The following is a 15,389-nucleotide window of genomic DNA, read 5'->3' on the forward strand; positions in this document are numbered from 1 at the left end:
CCTCCGGAGCCGCTTCATCAAATCATCGGCAGCAGCCGGTGTTTCCTCTGGCCTAGTTTAGCGACACAGACAGACGAGAGAAAACAAACAAACAAAGGCTGGTCGCACCTCACGATCATCTCACTGCACACACAACAGTTCACACTTCAATACAGAAACAGACAGTGTTTGAAACTTCTTGTTTTCTATCTGTCTGAGGACAGAGCAGTTAGAAGACAGGGCTCCTGAGGACAGAGCAGTTAGAAGACAGGGCTCCTGAGGACAGAGCAGTTAGAGGACAGGGCTCCTGGCAGCATGAGGACAGAGCAGTTAGAAGACAGGGCTCCTGAGGACAGAGCAGTTAGAGGACAGGGCTCCAGAGGACAGAGCAGTTAGAAGACAGGGCTCCTGAGGACAAAGCAGTTAGAGGACAGGGCTCCTGAGGACAGAGCGGTTAGAGGACAGAGCAGTTAGAGGACAGGGCTCCTGAGGACAGAGCGGTTAGAGGACAGAGCAGTTAGAAGACAGGGCTCCTGAGGACAGAGCAGTTAGAGGACAGGGCTCCTGAGGACAGAGCGGTTAGAGGACAGAGCAGTTAGAAGACAGGGCTCCTGAGGACAGAGCAGTTAGAGGACAGAGCAGTTAGAAGACAGGGCTCCTGAGGACAGAGCAGTTAGAGGACAGGGCTCCTGAGGACATAGCAGTTAGAGGACAGGGCTCCTGGCAGCATGAGGACAGAGCAGTTAGAGGACAGGGCTCCTGAGGACAGAGCAGTTAGAGGACAGAGCAGTTAGAAGACAGGGCTCCTGAGGACAGAGCAGTTAGAAGACAGGGCTCCTGAGGACATAGCAGTTAGAGGACAGGGCTCCTGGCAGCATGAGGACAGAGTAGTTAGAGGACAGGGCTCCTGAGGACAGAGCAGTTAGAGGACAGAGCAGTTAGAAGACAGGGCTCCTGAGGACAGAGCAGTTAGAGGACAGAGCAGTTAGAAGACAGGGCTCCTGAGGACAGAGCAGTTAGAGGACAGGGCTCCTGGCAGCATGAGGACAGAGCAGTTAGAGGACAGGGCTCCTGAGGACAGAGCAGTTAGAGGACAGAGCAGTTAGAAGACAGGGCTCCTGAGGACAGAGCAGTTAGAGGACAGGGCTCCTGGCAGCATGAGGACAGAGCAGTTAGAGGACAGGGCTCCTGAGGACAGAGCAGTTAGAGGACAGGGCTCCTGGCAGCATGAGGACAGAGCAGTTAGAGGACAGGGCTCCTGGCAGCATGAGGACAGAGCAGTTAGAGGACAGAGCAGTTAGAGGACAGGGCTCCTGGCAGCATGAGGACAGGGCTCCTGAGGACAGAGCAGTTAGAGGACAGAGCGTGGACGTCACTTAATAAGATGTAAAGCTCTCTGAGAGCGACGCGTGTTCGCTCAAGGTCAAGCCTCACCTCGAACATTCAACTTCTCGGACTTTATGGAGGGTTCTTAAAATGTAGAGCCTGAAAACGCTCCAGGTGAGAGCCAATCAGGATCCAGCTGAGTTGTGGTGTGTTTCCAGGATTGCCTGAGAAAACGGATGGCTTTTTGAAAAGGCAATAACTCTAAATTTAACCAACCCTGCAGAAATCCGATTTGCAGCCAGCCTTACAGAAATGTCTCTGGATTTAAATGTATATTAAAAAAAAGGGAAATTTTTTGTGCTATTAGAGTCGGCTTTAATCCTCCGAGGCCCCGAGTGGAGAAAGTGACACACACATCAATAACAGCGGCTGGATTCTTTGTCATTTCTCACTTTTTCTCACCAATATTTTCCCTCTAAATACCCTCAGTTATTACCGATGGATGTGAAATCATAAAGGTCCCTGAGACAGCGTAAATCTGTGCGCTGAGCAGACAGATGCGTGCTGTCAGAGGAAATACAAGCGCTCGTTTGAATCTATTAACCGGGCAGCAGAGTCCCGAGCTCGGCCAGAGGAGAGGCGACGCTGCCAGAGCTGCTGCTTCTCAGTAAACTGCACCGAACCAGGGTCAGCGTGCCAGAGAGCTTTTTATTTTCCTCCAGTCCACAGAAAAGAGCTCTCCCTGTCGGGGGGGGGGGGGGGGGGTCGATCATCAGGAATTCTCTGATAGCAGCACCTGGGTCCATCCTAATTGACTGGGAGTGTGGCAGATCCACTTTTTAAACAAAGTGACTCACACTTGAGCTTCATTATACGTGCACCCCATTTCCATAGGCCTCTGGGAACGGGACCTGGGCTGCTCACATAAAACAAATGACCGCTCCATGATAAATGGTTCTATTAGCAATCCAGATTGTTAAAGTGTGATATAACAGATCGGAGAGCGGCGCCGGGGCCCATTCATTTTCCCTCCCTTCTGCACATGCACGGCGCTGTAAATAGCTGCTTTTTATGTGTAAATAACATATTAAAACTCGGCATTAGCCATGTCCTTTGATAGAGAGGAAATTGTTGTAAATAAATAACACGGGATGGGAATATAAAAGAGGGCGGGCTGTTATCCAGGCGCCAGCGGGGCTCAGAGGTGGGCATGACTTAGGTGACAGGACTCGTGCAGCCAACAGTAAACAACAGCGAGAGGATAAAAGAGCTGAACAGCAGCAGGATATTAGAAAGGTGCAGTTTTCACCTGTTTCATAAAAAGCTCCCAGGTTCAAGGAGCCGCCCTCGCCCCTCACTTATCAGCCACCGCTGCACCAATCATCACCACCATTACTGCCATAAGTAATTACTCTGTCTCCACCCAGCAGACCTCTTCTCTGCTATCTGATTGGTCCAGACGGGAACCACAGCTCCTTGTTTACTGCAGATGAAAATCCAGAGCGCTGATAGGAAGAAGAGTTATTGTTATTGATATGGAAAATAAACACATATGAATATACAATGGAGTTCAGGAGAGGTCAGCGCCTCCCTCCACAGATCCTCACGTCACCGTCACGCTCTGAGAATCCAGCGAGGAGGCCGGACGTGAAGCCAGGGTAAACAGTGGAGCACGGAGGGAAAACATGACCAACCCGGATCATTTCAGACACCAGGGACTGAGAAGTGTTGACCATGAGCTACACTTTCAAAATCATCAAACCAACCGCCCTCCTTTATCCTCCATGTGAGGAGAACGCACTCCAGCTTTGTTGAAATATTGAAGACGCCTTCACAAACAACGCAAAACACGCCAACTCCTCATGTCCATCGTATTCTCTGATCTGCACTCATCGTGGCGGGTCACCAACTTCTGCCTCAGAGGGAACGAGTGTCCCTGAATCAGCTGCAGCATTTCCATTTCAAAGTGTGCTTCCCGTCTTCTGTGGAGGAGGCCGAGCTGTTTTCAGCTGATTATCAGCGCCTTTCATCACACGCTCTCTGACATCTCTCAAAGGTCCTCACCTTCTGAGACCATCAGCCCGTCAGTGTGGGTCAGAGCTTCTGCTGCGACCCTTTGTTGGCTTCCACCAACCAGAGAGCCCCCTCTCATAGCAACCGTTGGCGGGAGACTTCCAGATAGAGAAAGTTTGGCCTGATCCTTCAGTACATGAGAGAGACACCTTTGACCTCTTAAAGCAGCAGAACACATTTCAGGCAGGATCAGCTGTTGAAGGACTGATGATCCAGCGCCTCATTCTGCTCACTCCTTTGTAATATTTCACCTTGTATGTGTGTGTGTTACAGTCAGCATGAGGCCGTGCAGCTTTGTTCCTTCTTTATCAATGAATGTGTGTTTCTTTAGAATGGCAGGCCACCAAGTCCTTCATTAATGAGTAAAAATGTCACTAAATCAGGCGTTTAATTATCATTTCAAAGGCAGCCCGTCACTCTGCATGTCTGTCAGTCTGTGTCGTCCTGGCCTCCTCTCTTTACTCTCTGGAGGTAAGAAGCAGCTCTTTGAGCCTCATTATGCGCCACTTTCATCACACGTCCTCTGACATCTTTAAAACATGTACTCTCTCTCTCTCTCGCTCGCTCGCTGCCCGAGAGGATCGCTGCTGCACCTGATTTAGTTCAACAACACAAACACTGGTTCTCACCTGGCCCGACCCCCCCTCTCCTCTTGTCATGTTCACTATTCATCTATGTTTATGGGCTCAAACGGTGCCACACTGCTCGACCGCATTAATGATGCTCTTTAAAGACCTGAGTGTGTTCTGGATTCCTGTCAGACGTTACTGTAAGTCACCTCTGACTGCTGCTGCTTCTTATCAGGCCTGAGAGGAGCCAGGAGCAGCAGCTCCACAGATCTTTGAAATGTATATTTCATCTGTGATGTCAGCCCCCCCTCGCCCCCTGGCTGAGCACCTCCCTCTGTCACACAGCGTGCTGCAGCCTGACAGGCGTCCGGACACTCCAGCCTGAGTCTTACCTCTGCTCTCGGAGGGGGAGGGTTTCTTTGGGAGGTCGGAGAAGCTGCTCCCGTCCATTTTGTCCTTTCTCTCTGCAGCTCTGGATGTCTCCATGGCCCGCGTCTCTGTAGAGAACACAACAGGGGAAGTTAAGTGAAGATGAGTCAGGATGCGCTCCAGACTCGAGTGCTCAGGGTTCATGAAAAGACGAGTTTAAACACATGAGAGCAGAGCTGCTGGGGAAACAAAATTCATTGTAAGTGAGGATGCTCTGTTTGTCTGTGCTCGTCCCGTCAGAGGATCCTCGATCCGCTCGCCGTCTTCACGGGAACTCCTGCCCTTCACCACTCAATTAGCTCTGTGACAGTGGAGGTTGAGGGGTCGAGGAGAGGCTTTGGAGGTTAAAGGGGGATGGGGAGGCGGAGGACTCGGCTCTCATGTCATCAAAGTTGATTTGACTATTGACCTTTCTGCCAGCTCTATTCGCAGCAGCTTTGTGGCCTGAACAGTTAGAACAATAGCAGTTTATCTTCAAAGAGGATGTGTCATGTTTCAGCTCCCTTTAAAAACCCAGCTGAGCATCACTGCTACCTTTCAAATCATCTGTGCGGGGGGCAGTGAGTGTGGACACAAGTGTCAGTAAGGTGAGAAAATGTCTGCTAGAGTCTCCTCACATTTACAATAAGACGTCATTGTGTGTTTGGAGTATTCAGACTTTGTCTACATCTGCAGGTAGAAACAGCCGCTGACACACAGCTCCAGGAATCTGACCTGTGACCTTTGGCACACTGACGTGACGTCACACACTGCGATGAAGCTGCAGGTCGCTGCACTGCTTTGACTGACAGCTCTGTCTGCTCTCTTTGTTGCTGCAGATGAATCAGTGTAACAGGTGTGAGAGCCACACACACACACACACACACACACACACTAGCAGCTTCAGTAGGTGATATATGAGGAACATAATGGCCGTCTTTACGCTTGCAGTCCTCTTGAATCCTGATGAGTGGGAACATTTGCTGTTCACACATTAGCAGCGTTCTGATTGGTGTTCACTCCGCAGACTTAAAGATGACCTCAGTGAGCGTAAAACACGCTGGCTGTATGAAAAGTGTGACAGGTCACATGTTCTCCAGCCTGCCTTCTAATTGGTCATGAATGCCTCCAGTCACCTGCACAGTGTCCTTTCATCTGGAGCTGTTGTCCTGTTCAGTACAAATGTTAATGACTCATCTGATTTCTGTCCATGCCGTCCTCTCTTCGTTTACCATGACCATGAAAGACTGAAAGCAGCTCCAGCCTCAACACAACATGCTGATGAATCTGAAAGTGCACTTGGAAGTTTATGTAGTGATAAAGTTTGAGAGCTAGCGTTGGTGTCATTAGCAGGAGCAGCTAACAAGCACGTTAGCATGTCAACAGCTCAGTTAGCAGTGTAATGAAGCGCCTCCCACTGTTGACGCTGGGCTGCCTGTGAAAGGACAAACAATGGTTCATTTAAAGAGAATGGACCCCCCCACCCCCCCCCCCACCCCATACTTATGATGCTGAGATCTATTGTTGAGTCAGTTGATTATTTCTTTCTCCTTCAGATGCAAACACTGGCCGTGTGTTTAAACAAGTGTCAGAGGTCTGCTGCATGTGTTTTCATTACAGAGCAGAGAGAAGTCAATATGAGGTGTCTGCTGCTGTGACATCACAACCGATTTCAAAGTTTCATCACCTCCTTTGTGCTTTCTCCTGCAGGACTTTGACTTGCTCTACATAAATCAGACTGCAGGACGCTGAGCTTCACAGTGTAAGTCCTCCCTCCTGACACTCGGTAAATGAAGACACACGTGATGTGGGGAATCAAAGAGGCTGTTTCCTGCGTGTGGAAAACAAATGCCTGTGCCTGCGAGGTGCAGTGGGCCCACGAGAGCACAGTTTGGCTCGTCACTGAATATTACCAGCAGCCTCTGTCCTCCTGAGTTATTAGAGCAGCTCTTGTCAACCAAACAAATGAGTCTGTCTCCGCTCAAAAGGTCACGCCGTAGCAGAGTAAAATCACAGAGCACGCAGTCAATTCCTCGCCGCGCCTCCCCCTTTCCAAGGGCCACTTGCTGGAATTTATGGTCGGGCCCTGCACCTATTCTGCTTTGAATAATAGCTATCCCGTAAAAGAAGCCCAGGTCGGTGGTGGCGAGTCTTAAATAGAATCCAGCCTCGACAGAAGGGGGGGTTGTTTATTGTGCGAGCAGCCAATGTGCAAATACAGGCTAACAGTGACATCTGAATTTATACCCACTTCACACGCTTGTTCCTCTTAACTTGAAGAGAGCTGAGGGGGAACATGATCCCCCCGAGGTTTGGAGTGAGCCACTGTGGAAGAGCAGCTTCACACCCCTCAGCCTGGATGTTCAATATCCTGCTGCTAAACAGCAAACAGATGTGGAGGAGCAGAAATCCCTACATGCTTCCTGTGATCCTCTTCACTCACTGCTTCTTCTCTTTTCACCTGACGTGACACGCCACTTATCCAGCTGTTCGTCTGCTTCAACATTTTGTGACTTTTGAAGACATGAATGAAGAAGTTAAACCTCAGTGTGATTAAAGAGTATAAAGATAAAATCTCTGTTGAAAGAGAGGCACAAAGACTGAGACAGAGATGCCTGTGAGACGTCTTCACAGCACGTCCAGCTTCACGTCACATAAATCTGTTTCACATCACATCAGAGATGACATGCTAAACTTTAAATTCCTGCCATGTGTTTGTCTCCACAGCTCCGCCTCCTGACGGCGTGAAGTCCACACTGAGCGCCGAGGTTTGACCGGCCGCTTTGATCCCTGACCCGCCGCCAAATGTTCCCACCTCAGCCCGGCCGCTCGCTGTTTTACAGCCACACTTTGGACTGCTCACTTCCTCCACACTTCCTGGACGGGCCCTTTTCATGGATCAACACCTCCGGTAAGTCGCTCTGCGTTCACACCTGAGTCCACTGAGCCCAGAAAGAAATCAGATCAGGGCCTCCTCTGGAGAACAAACATGACTTTTCATGTCCTTGGTGTCACCTTGTGCCTTCTGATCTGTGTGATTTCTGTCTGGAGATGAAAGACAGTTCAGAGTTTGACTGTTGAGTAATAAAACCCAGATTGAGGACATGTGTCTCTGAGCTCTGGACTGCTGGAACACTGCAGGTGTGTTCTCACAGGTTCACCTGAACGCTCGGCTAACAGCCACTGACACACCTTCAAACCTGTAGAGGCCTCCAGGAGGCCGAGGCTCTTCATCAACACGCCAGCCTCTGCCATCATCGAACGCAGCAAAGCTTTCACACGCACTGATCACAGCCGGGACACATGATGTGTCCTTCACTGATCTGGGATCCTTTTCTGCACGTGTCTAAATGTCACGGCGGGCATCTCTCCCCCCAGCGTGGGGCATCCTTCATATCCACACACACACACACACACACACACACACACAGACTCGGCCCTGTCAGACGTGATCACGGCGCTCTCTCTCCGTCCCTTCAGGAGTTAATTAATACACCCATCAAAGCCGCTCCCTGAGAGCTCGGCCTACACAGCCAAGAGGAGGAACTACAGGCCCCCAGCGGCCCCTGGACCTTTGATTTCTGATGTCTCTGAGTGTGTGTGTGTGTGTGTGTGTGTGTGTGTGTGTGTGTGTGTGTGTGTGTGTGTGTGATGGCGTTGCATTAAACACAGCTCGTTTTCATCATGAGTAATTGCTGCTGCCTGAGAGATGCTTTCCTCTGTCGCAGGAAGTTTCAAACATCGTCTGAGATATTTTAGAGAGCAGCTCTCAGAGTCAATGTTTGTAGAGTTCAGAGAGTGTGTGTGTGTGTGTGTGTGTGTGTGTTACACAGACGACATGTCTTGACTCTGTCTGTGATGCTGCCCACACTGACTCTCTGTCCTGGTACGTTGCAGTAAAAATAATGTGGCGTTGGTTTTGCCTCGTTGTTGTGTTTGTGGTGATTAGTGAGAAAAGCAAACAGTGTAATCCACTTCAACACATTAACCCATAACGCCTGTGATCCACACACACACACACACACACACACACACACGGTGTGGAATAGACATTTGTCTGTGGTCTGAAAATGAAGCCTCTCAGTTAGTGAAAGAGTTGAAATCCAGGTCAGAATAAAAGCAGGTGTTGATGTTGCACACATGATTTTAACAGGATTGTTTGACCAGCACATGACGGGATTCTTCATTGACACAGCTTCAGTGCAGCTTGTTAGAAGAGAGCTGCAGACTTTATTAAAAATGAAAATCCACCAGCTCATTTAGTTGGATATAAAAAAAAATCAAAGACAATTCTCTGAGTTATTTAGAGAAGAAGCTTGCCGTCTTTACAGTCTGAATATTAGTTTTTTTCTCTCCTGAAATTATTGGACACCATTATGCTCGGTATTTTTACATGACAAATATTAAAATGTGCCTTGTATATTTATCCTGAGGGGAGATAAGGTGTGCAGTGATTTGAGTCTTCTGTGTGAGCAGCTTTCTGTCCTGGTGCCTTCACTGAATTTACTCCCCCTCTGATGCTTCTTTTCTTCACTAAACCCACAAGGAACAACGGGCCCGGGGCCACACGGAGTAATTGGTGTGGACTTGTTGTTTTGTGGAATAAGAGACTTTTGAGTCCTCACAGCGGGGAGCTTTTACTCACTTCCAATTCACATGTATCGCTCCCTGCACACCAGACCGCTTTCTCCCCTTCCCTCCTTTCTTGTCTTCATTTCCCGGCGTTTTGCAGTCATTCAGCTCTCCGCAGAGTTTGCACAGAGTCCAATCAGCGGGCACGGCCGAGCGGGCCGAGCGGGCCGCGCGGGGGGGGGGAAACGTGTGAAATGACAGCGAGGGAAGGCAGGATGAAAGTGACATCCCCATCACAGGTTTGGGAAGCCTCCATGTCATCCTGAATAATGTGAAGGGCCCCATTATTTCTTCAGCCCCTCCTCCGGCTCCCTGACTGCTGGAACTCTTCATCCTGCACAATAGCTAATGCACTAAAACTTTTTTTCTGATGCAAATGAATGTAACCGGCCATTCAGAACAAAAAAAAGAAGTCGACTGAGGCCAGAGAGCCTGCAGGTTTTTAGTGTTTGGGCTCCTATATTTGTCCTGTTTTATCATATAAATATTTGTCTCTCTGCTTCAAGGGTTTAGAAACAGCGCGAGGCCTTTAAAGGTGTGTGTGCAGAGAGAGATGAAATAAAGATTTAAACTGTGTTAATAACACCTTAGTTCAGATGGCCTCACAGGCTGAACGGGAAGCTTTAAATGAGCAGGACGTGGCCTCTACATTTAAAAACGGTTTTACACTCCGTCCCTGGCGGACTCATTCACTCCACAGCATCTTACATATCAGGTTGCAAATTCCTAAAATTCCAGCAGCAGCGTGTAAACCCTCAAATCAGCTGAATGAATGGATGAAATAAAGAAGTAGATTTAAGAAGGCCCGGGAACAGCGCGAGGCTCCGTGAAGGAGAGTGTTACAGTGATGGAGTCACACATCAAAGTTTGTGATTTAAAGAAGAGCTGAGAGAGTCAGAGACTTGGACACAGATTTAGTGAAGGCCGTGATGAAGACAAATACAGATGAGACAGAGCCTCGCGCTCCTCCGCTGAGCACATGGCTCTGTCGGTCTCTCACTCACCCTCTGTCCCTCCTCTGGTCCCGAGATGAGTCCGGACACCTCTCCTCCTCCTCACCGTCGCTCTTTCCTTTTTTTAAAAAACAAACAAGACAAAAAACAAAACAAAAAAAACCTCTTCTTCTGTCTTGTTCAAGTCAAACTTTGCTTTTCTGTCAGCAGTGAAAACAGGAGCCAGAAACCCCGCCGCGCTGCACAAATCCGCTCCTAACGTGAAATCCCATCTACAGAACGGCGCGCGGAGCTGAGCGCGTGAAGTGGAAAAAGTTAGTCCTCGCAATAAGACACGGAAAGTTCACCGTGTGTCTTTGAACACATCACTCGGCTGCAGGGGAGTTTAAAGAGCGCTGACCGGAGACTTGAACACGTCAACTAACTTTTACACACCGGGATGCTGCGGAGCGCGAGACTCTCCATGCACCCACCCCTTCACTTCTTCACCCCTCTCTCTCTCTCTCTCTCTCTCTCTCTCTCTCTCTCTCTCTCTCTCTCTCTCTCTCTCTCTCTCTCTCTCCCCTCCCCGCTGAGCTGTTAAAATAACGTTTGTCTTTCGGTGTCTTCATCCCTCCTGACCGCCTGAAATCAATAATCAGAACAGATCATTCATAACATTTATTTATTTCAAGATATGCAAAGTTTGCAGGTCAGGACAAAAATGTGAAGAAATTAAAAAAGTGTAATTACTGATCAGGATTCAAGTTATTTCTGCTTGAACGCACCTCTCTCTCTCTTAAACTCATTTTATCATGTCAATAAAATATGAGAATAAATCACAGATAAATTCAGGAGCAGCTCCTTTTTATTTTCCCAGCATGCTGTGCGATTAATCAAATGTTTTGGGTTTTTTTTTTACCACCGTTAAAAAAACAATGAATTTAATATTAAGATAAGAGATCAGATAATCCTTTATTCATCTCGCAAGTGGAGGACATTTACAAAATAATATTATTAATAATAATAATGATATTAGTTGTATGTTCAGATGTTCACTTTGATGCAGACTTTTAAACATTTCACAACACGTGACATTACGTCTGTTTTTATTTATTCTTCCTGTTTGTTTTCACCATTCACTGATTGACCATATTTAATAGAGAGGAATCTGACGTCACTGTCAGGACCAGAGGCCGTCCATCCTTCAGGACAGGTGAAAAACATCGTGATCTCCACTGATCAAGTAATATGGTATATGAACTAACGTACATGTGACTCAGCTGAGAGCATGAGGAAAAAAAGAGACAGATAAAGATCATCATGATGTGATGATGAGGGAGTCAAACCTTCATCTTTAGCTCAGCATGTTCTTACACTGAACATCGATTCACCGCTTTCACTTCAGCTGTTTTGAACTTTTTAATCGGATCATATTACAAATGACATTTATTTTATTTTTTGTTTATTAGCAGCTAAAATAAAGGGTTAAAAAATGTAAAAATTATTCAAAGTGTTCAAACACGTAAGAAATGTCACTTCGCTTTTAAAACATGCAGATGATCCACTCACACACACGGTTCATTTCTAATGAGACACTGACACCTGCTGGCAGCTGGAGTGTACTGCAGGCTTTTATTTGTCCCTGTTCAGAAAAGATCTACTGAGACTGAGACAGACTCAGACACGCTCTGTGCAGCTGTGCAGACATTTAGAGGAAGCGGCGCCATCCAGTGGACAAACTGTGTAACTGCACCCTGTCTGAAAATGTCTGTGCAGACATACAACACTTTAACTTTTCACCTGATAAATGTATGTATGATTACCATATATATATAATAATGAGCTCATATCAGCTGATTTATGGATTGTTACCTCCAGCCAATGAGAGCGCACAGTGTCTGATAAATGAATTATAGAATGGTTGGCTCTCCTGATTGTTGGTGCAGGTTTCCTGGTCAGTATCTGTCTGCTGTACATCTTTATCTGTTTTCTGTGGACTGACCTGTAAAGCTTGAATAACATCCTCTTTTTTCTCTTCCTGTGTTGTAAGAAGCGAGTGACCACCTGCTGCCTGATCGCAGACGGGATCAGTGTGGCCTCCAGCTCCAGTCAAATGAAAATAAAACACGGAGGTGAACTCATAACTGTTCAGAAATGATGGTATCACTTGTAGCTCTGCGGCCAGATGGAAATAATCTCCGCGGCGAGCTGAATTTATAGAATATCTTTTCAAACGATTGCGTGACAAATCTTTTCCCCTGTGGTGCCATGTGATCCTGATGACTTCCACAGACTGCACTGTGTTCGTATGTGAGTCAGGCTGATTCTGCTTTATATGCACCTGAGACACCTGAGCGACACACACACACACACACACACACACACACACACACACACACACGCACACACACACACACACACACAAAGGAGTGTTTGTCTCTGTGAGTTACAGTATTTTGCTGCTTCTGTGCTTTCTTAGTCTGTGCTTTAGACCCCTGAACTTCACATTTTTAAGGAGAGAAGACTCTGAACCCCCCCCCCCCCCCCCCCCCCGCCTGCTGGCCTGCTCTACCTGTGTGACTCGGTCCACATGGAGCCATCTCAGCTGTGACTCATGTGCTTCAGTCTCTTCAGACTCACTACACACATGCCTGATGACCTCGGACCTTTAATATCCGCCCACCCCCCCCCCCCCCCCACCCTCACCTCCCCTCGCTCAGATGCGTATTAAATCAGATTTGTACCCCCCCTCCCGTCACCTCTTACTTAACCCCTCTGACCTCCACTTCTTTAAGTAAATTGATTTCGAGCCGAGTCTCTTCTGTGTTTGCTATGACTGACCCGGGAGGCTCTATTGACCTTAATATAAGCCGGCCCCCACCTCTGCTCCTGGGAGGGGTGACCACATGACCGAAGCAGGAAGTGTGTACGTGTGAGAGAGGCAGAAGAGCTGTGTGACACCTTCACAGTTGTCATGACTGAGGCTGTGGTCAGTGTGAAAGGAGAATGGATGTTTGAGTGTGATATTTCCTGATGTGTGGCTCAAAGAGAACACTTCACTCTTTCTCCATTAAAATATCCCATGTGAGCCTTTCTTTCTCCCTCAGCTGGCGGGGGACGTGATTTTGAATCCCATCTTTGACACTAATAGTCGAACAATCTGCCCTCCGCCTCCGTCGGCCATTCATCCAAACCAGCAGCCCCCGAGTTCCCATGCTGTGTAGGGTGCCGCTCCTATGTAAATGTGTGTGTGTGTGTGTTTGTCTCCTGGCTGAGGGCCAACAGAAATCCGTCAGTCTTTTAGGGAGCCATCAGTGTGTGTGGACAATGAGGAGGACACAGACCCCCCCACGTCTCTGCCCGTCTCGCTGTCTGACTAACTGATGACTTTGATTCTTTCTCACCAGCACGTCTGTTTATCAGACGACAAATTCTTCTTGGTTTGTGACAACGTCTGAAACAAACAAGTCACCGAGTTCATGGTGACAGTCTCGGCCTGACGCTTCCTGCTGGAGTTTGGAAACATTGCTTACCTGAACCTCTCCTGTCAGACCAGGCTTCGGCTTATTGACATGTTTGGCTTCCTCCTTCCTTCCACGCAGCAACCTTCAGGCTGCCCAAGTGTCCACCAGAGGCTGGGTCGCTTTAAAGGAGGAGCAGAGACAATCACTCCCATGATTCACCCTCATCTTTTCTTTGAGAGAGAGCCCCCTGGTGGAGGAACCTGTGTACTGAGTCTTTCTGAGAGTTCCCTCATGACCTTCATTCTTTCAGAGTCCATCTACTCTTTCCTGACCTTTGAACTCTTTCACGTGGTTTAAACTCATGTTAGAGGAGCACTCTGTCAGACATGTTGTTTCAACACTAATCCCAGTTTGAGCACAAACACAACTTTGTGTAAGCGTGGTTTGTGGAGAGCGGCCTGCGGCTTTAAGAGATTACCCAGCATTCAGGAGGTCACAGACGCTTCAGTCATTCACTATTTTTCTTGTTCAAGTGTCCTTGAGAAAGACTGCGAGGCACTCATCCTGCACAAACAGTTCAGAATGTTAAAAATGTAAATTCTCCTGTTGAACAGGAAGACGTCACTTTGTGCACAAAGCAGCGGCTCCAGCGCCCTCTCAGATAAGTCTGTGTGTAAGCCTGCAGACGGGAGCGTCCCTTCTCATGTCTGACATCATGTATGGGAGCACTTGTCTCAGCCGACTGGACGCACGTGGCCCTCTCCACAACGCGCTGACACGCCAACAATGCATGTCAGCGGCGTGGTGGAGGAGCGGCGGGCTCCACGCTGGGCAGAAGCGAGGGAAAGTCACACTCAAGTGATCTGAGAGGAGATGAATGTCAAGTGCAGAGTGGGGTCCCCTCATGGAGGTCCCGTCACATGTGACCAGTCCCAGCGGCCCGGAGCGGCTCAGGGCTTGGTTCTCATCGGCCGGCGTGAGAGCAGCAGCTGTGGCTTCCTCTGACTCGTACGAGTCCCTGCTCAGCCTGCGTCTGTTAGCAGGGTTAGGATGAGACCGGAGCCAAGCGGTTAGTGTGCACAGGTGAGGGTTTGAATCCTGCCTCTGTGTGTCCTGTCTTATCATCATGTTAAGTAAAAGAAAAACCTCAGAGCTCACTGAGCTGCTACTCTAAGTCCACATTTCTGTGTGTGTGTGTGTGTATGTCAGTGTGTGTGTGTGTGTGTGTGTGTGTGTCAGTGTGTGTGTGTGTGTGTGTGTGTGTGTCAGTGTGTGTGTGTCAGTGTGTGTGTGTGTGTGTCTGTATGTCAGTGTGTGTGTGTGTCAGTGTGTGTGTGTGTGTGTATGTCAGTGTGTGTGTGTGTGTGTGTGTTTGTGTGTGTGTCAGTGTGTGTGTGTGTGTGTGTGTGTGTGTGTATGTCAGTGTGTTTGTGTGTGTGTGTCAGTGTGTGTGTGTGTGTGTTTGTGTCAGTTTGTCAGTGTGTGTGTGTGTGTGTGTATGTCAGTGTGTGTGTGTGTGTGTCTGTATGTGTGTGTGTGTGTGTGTGTGTCAGTGTGTATGTCAGTGTGTGTCTGTGTGTGTGTGTCAGTGTCTGTATGTGTGTGTGTGTGTGTGTCAGTGTGTGTGTGTGTGTGTCTGTATGTCAGTGTGTGTGTGTGTCAGTGTGTGTGTGTGTGTGTGTGTGTATGTCAGTGTGTGTGTGTGTGTGTGTGTTTGTGTGTGTGTCAGTGTGTGTGTGTGTGTGTGTGTGTGTATGTCAGTGTGTTTGTGTGTGTGTGTCAGTGTGTGTGTGTGTGTGTGTTTGTGTCAGTTTGTCAGTGTGTGTGTGTGTGTGTGTATGTCAGTGTGTGTGTGTGTGTGTCTGTATGTGTGTGTGTGTGTGTGTGTGTCAGTGTGTATGTCAGTGTGTGTCTGTGTGTGTGTGTCAGTGTCTGTATGTGTGTGTGTGTGTGTGTGTGTGTGTATGTGTGTCAGTGTCTGTATGTGTGTGTCAGTGTGTGTG

The 15,389-nt window shown here is 48.3% G+C and overlaps 2 protein-coding genes and 1 long non-coding RNA gene across 3 annotated transcripts in view; 1 reads left to right on the plus strand and 2 right to left on the minus strand.

Annotated features, from left to right (window-relative positions):
- LOC306818386 (zinc finger protein GLI2-like) overlaps positions 1–4,922 on the minus strand; it is a 32,351-nt gene extending 27,429 nt beyond the window's left edge. Inside the window, exon 1 of the mRNA XM_079335949.1 lies at positions 4,340–4,922. Within this exon, the coding sequence (XP_079192075.1) occupies positions 4,340–4,520 (181 nt within the window). The 5' untranslated portion in view covers positions 4,521–4,922. The remainder of the gene's footprint in view (positions 1–4,339) is intronic.
- Positions 4,923–4,958: 36 nt separating this feature from the next.
- The window catches only part of LOC306818388, a 37,152-nt gene continuing 26,721 nt past the window's right edge, over positions 4,959–15,389 (plus strand). The window contains exons 1-3 of the long non-coding RNA XR_013778180.1: positions 4,959–5,211; positions 6,066–6,117; positions 7,083–7,266. This is a non-coding gene — a long non-coding RNA (uncharacterized lncRNA). The remainder of the gene's footprint in view (positions 5,212–6,065; positions 6,118–7,082; positions 7,267–15,389) is intronic.
- Positions 14,590–15,389, minus strand: part of LOC306818778 (uncharacterized protein) — a gene marked incomplete at its 5' end in the record, with an annotated part of 7,110 nt that continues 6,310 nt past the window's right edge. Inside the window, 3 exon segments of the mRNA XM_079336497.1 lie at positions 14,590–14,862; positions 14,864–15,028; positions 15,030–15,187. Of these exon segments, the coding sequence (XP_079192623.1) occupies positions 14,694–14,862; positions 14,864–15,028; positions 15,030–15,187 (492 nt within the window).

This window comes from Symphodus melops (assembly GCF_947650265.1).
Source record: "Symphodus melops genome assembly, chromosome: 23".
Classification (NCBI taxonomy): domain Eukaryota; kingdom Metazoa; phylum Chordata; class Actinopteri; order Labriformes; family Labridae; genus Symphodus; species Symphodus melops.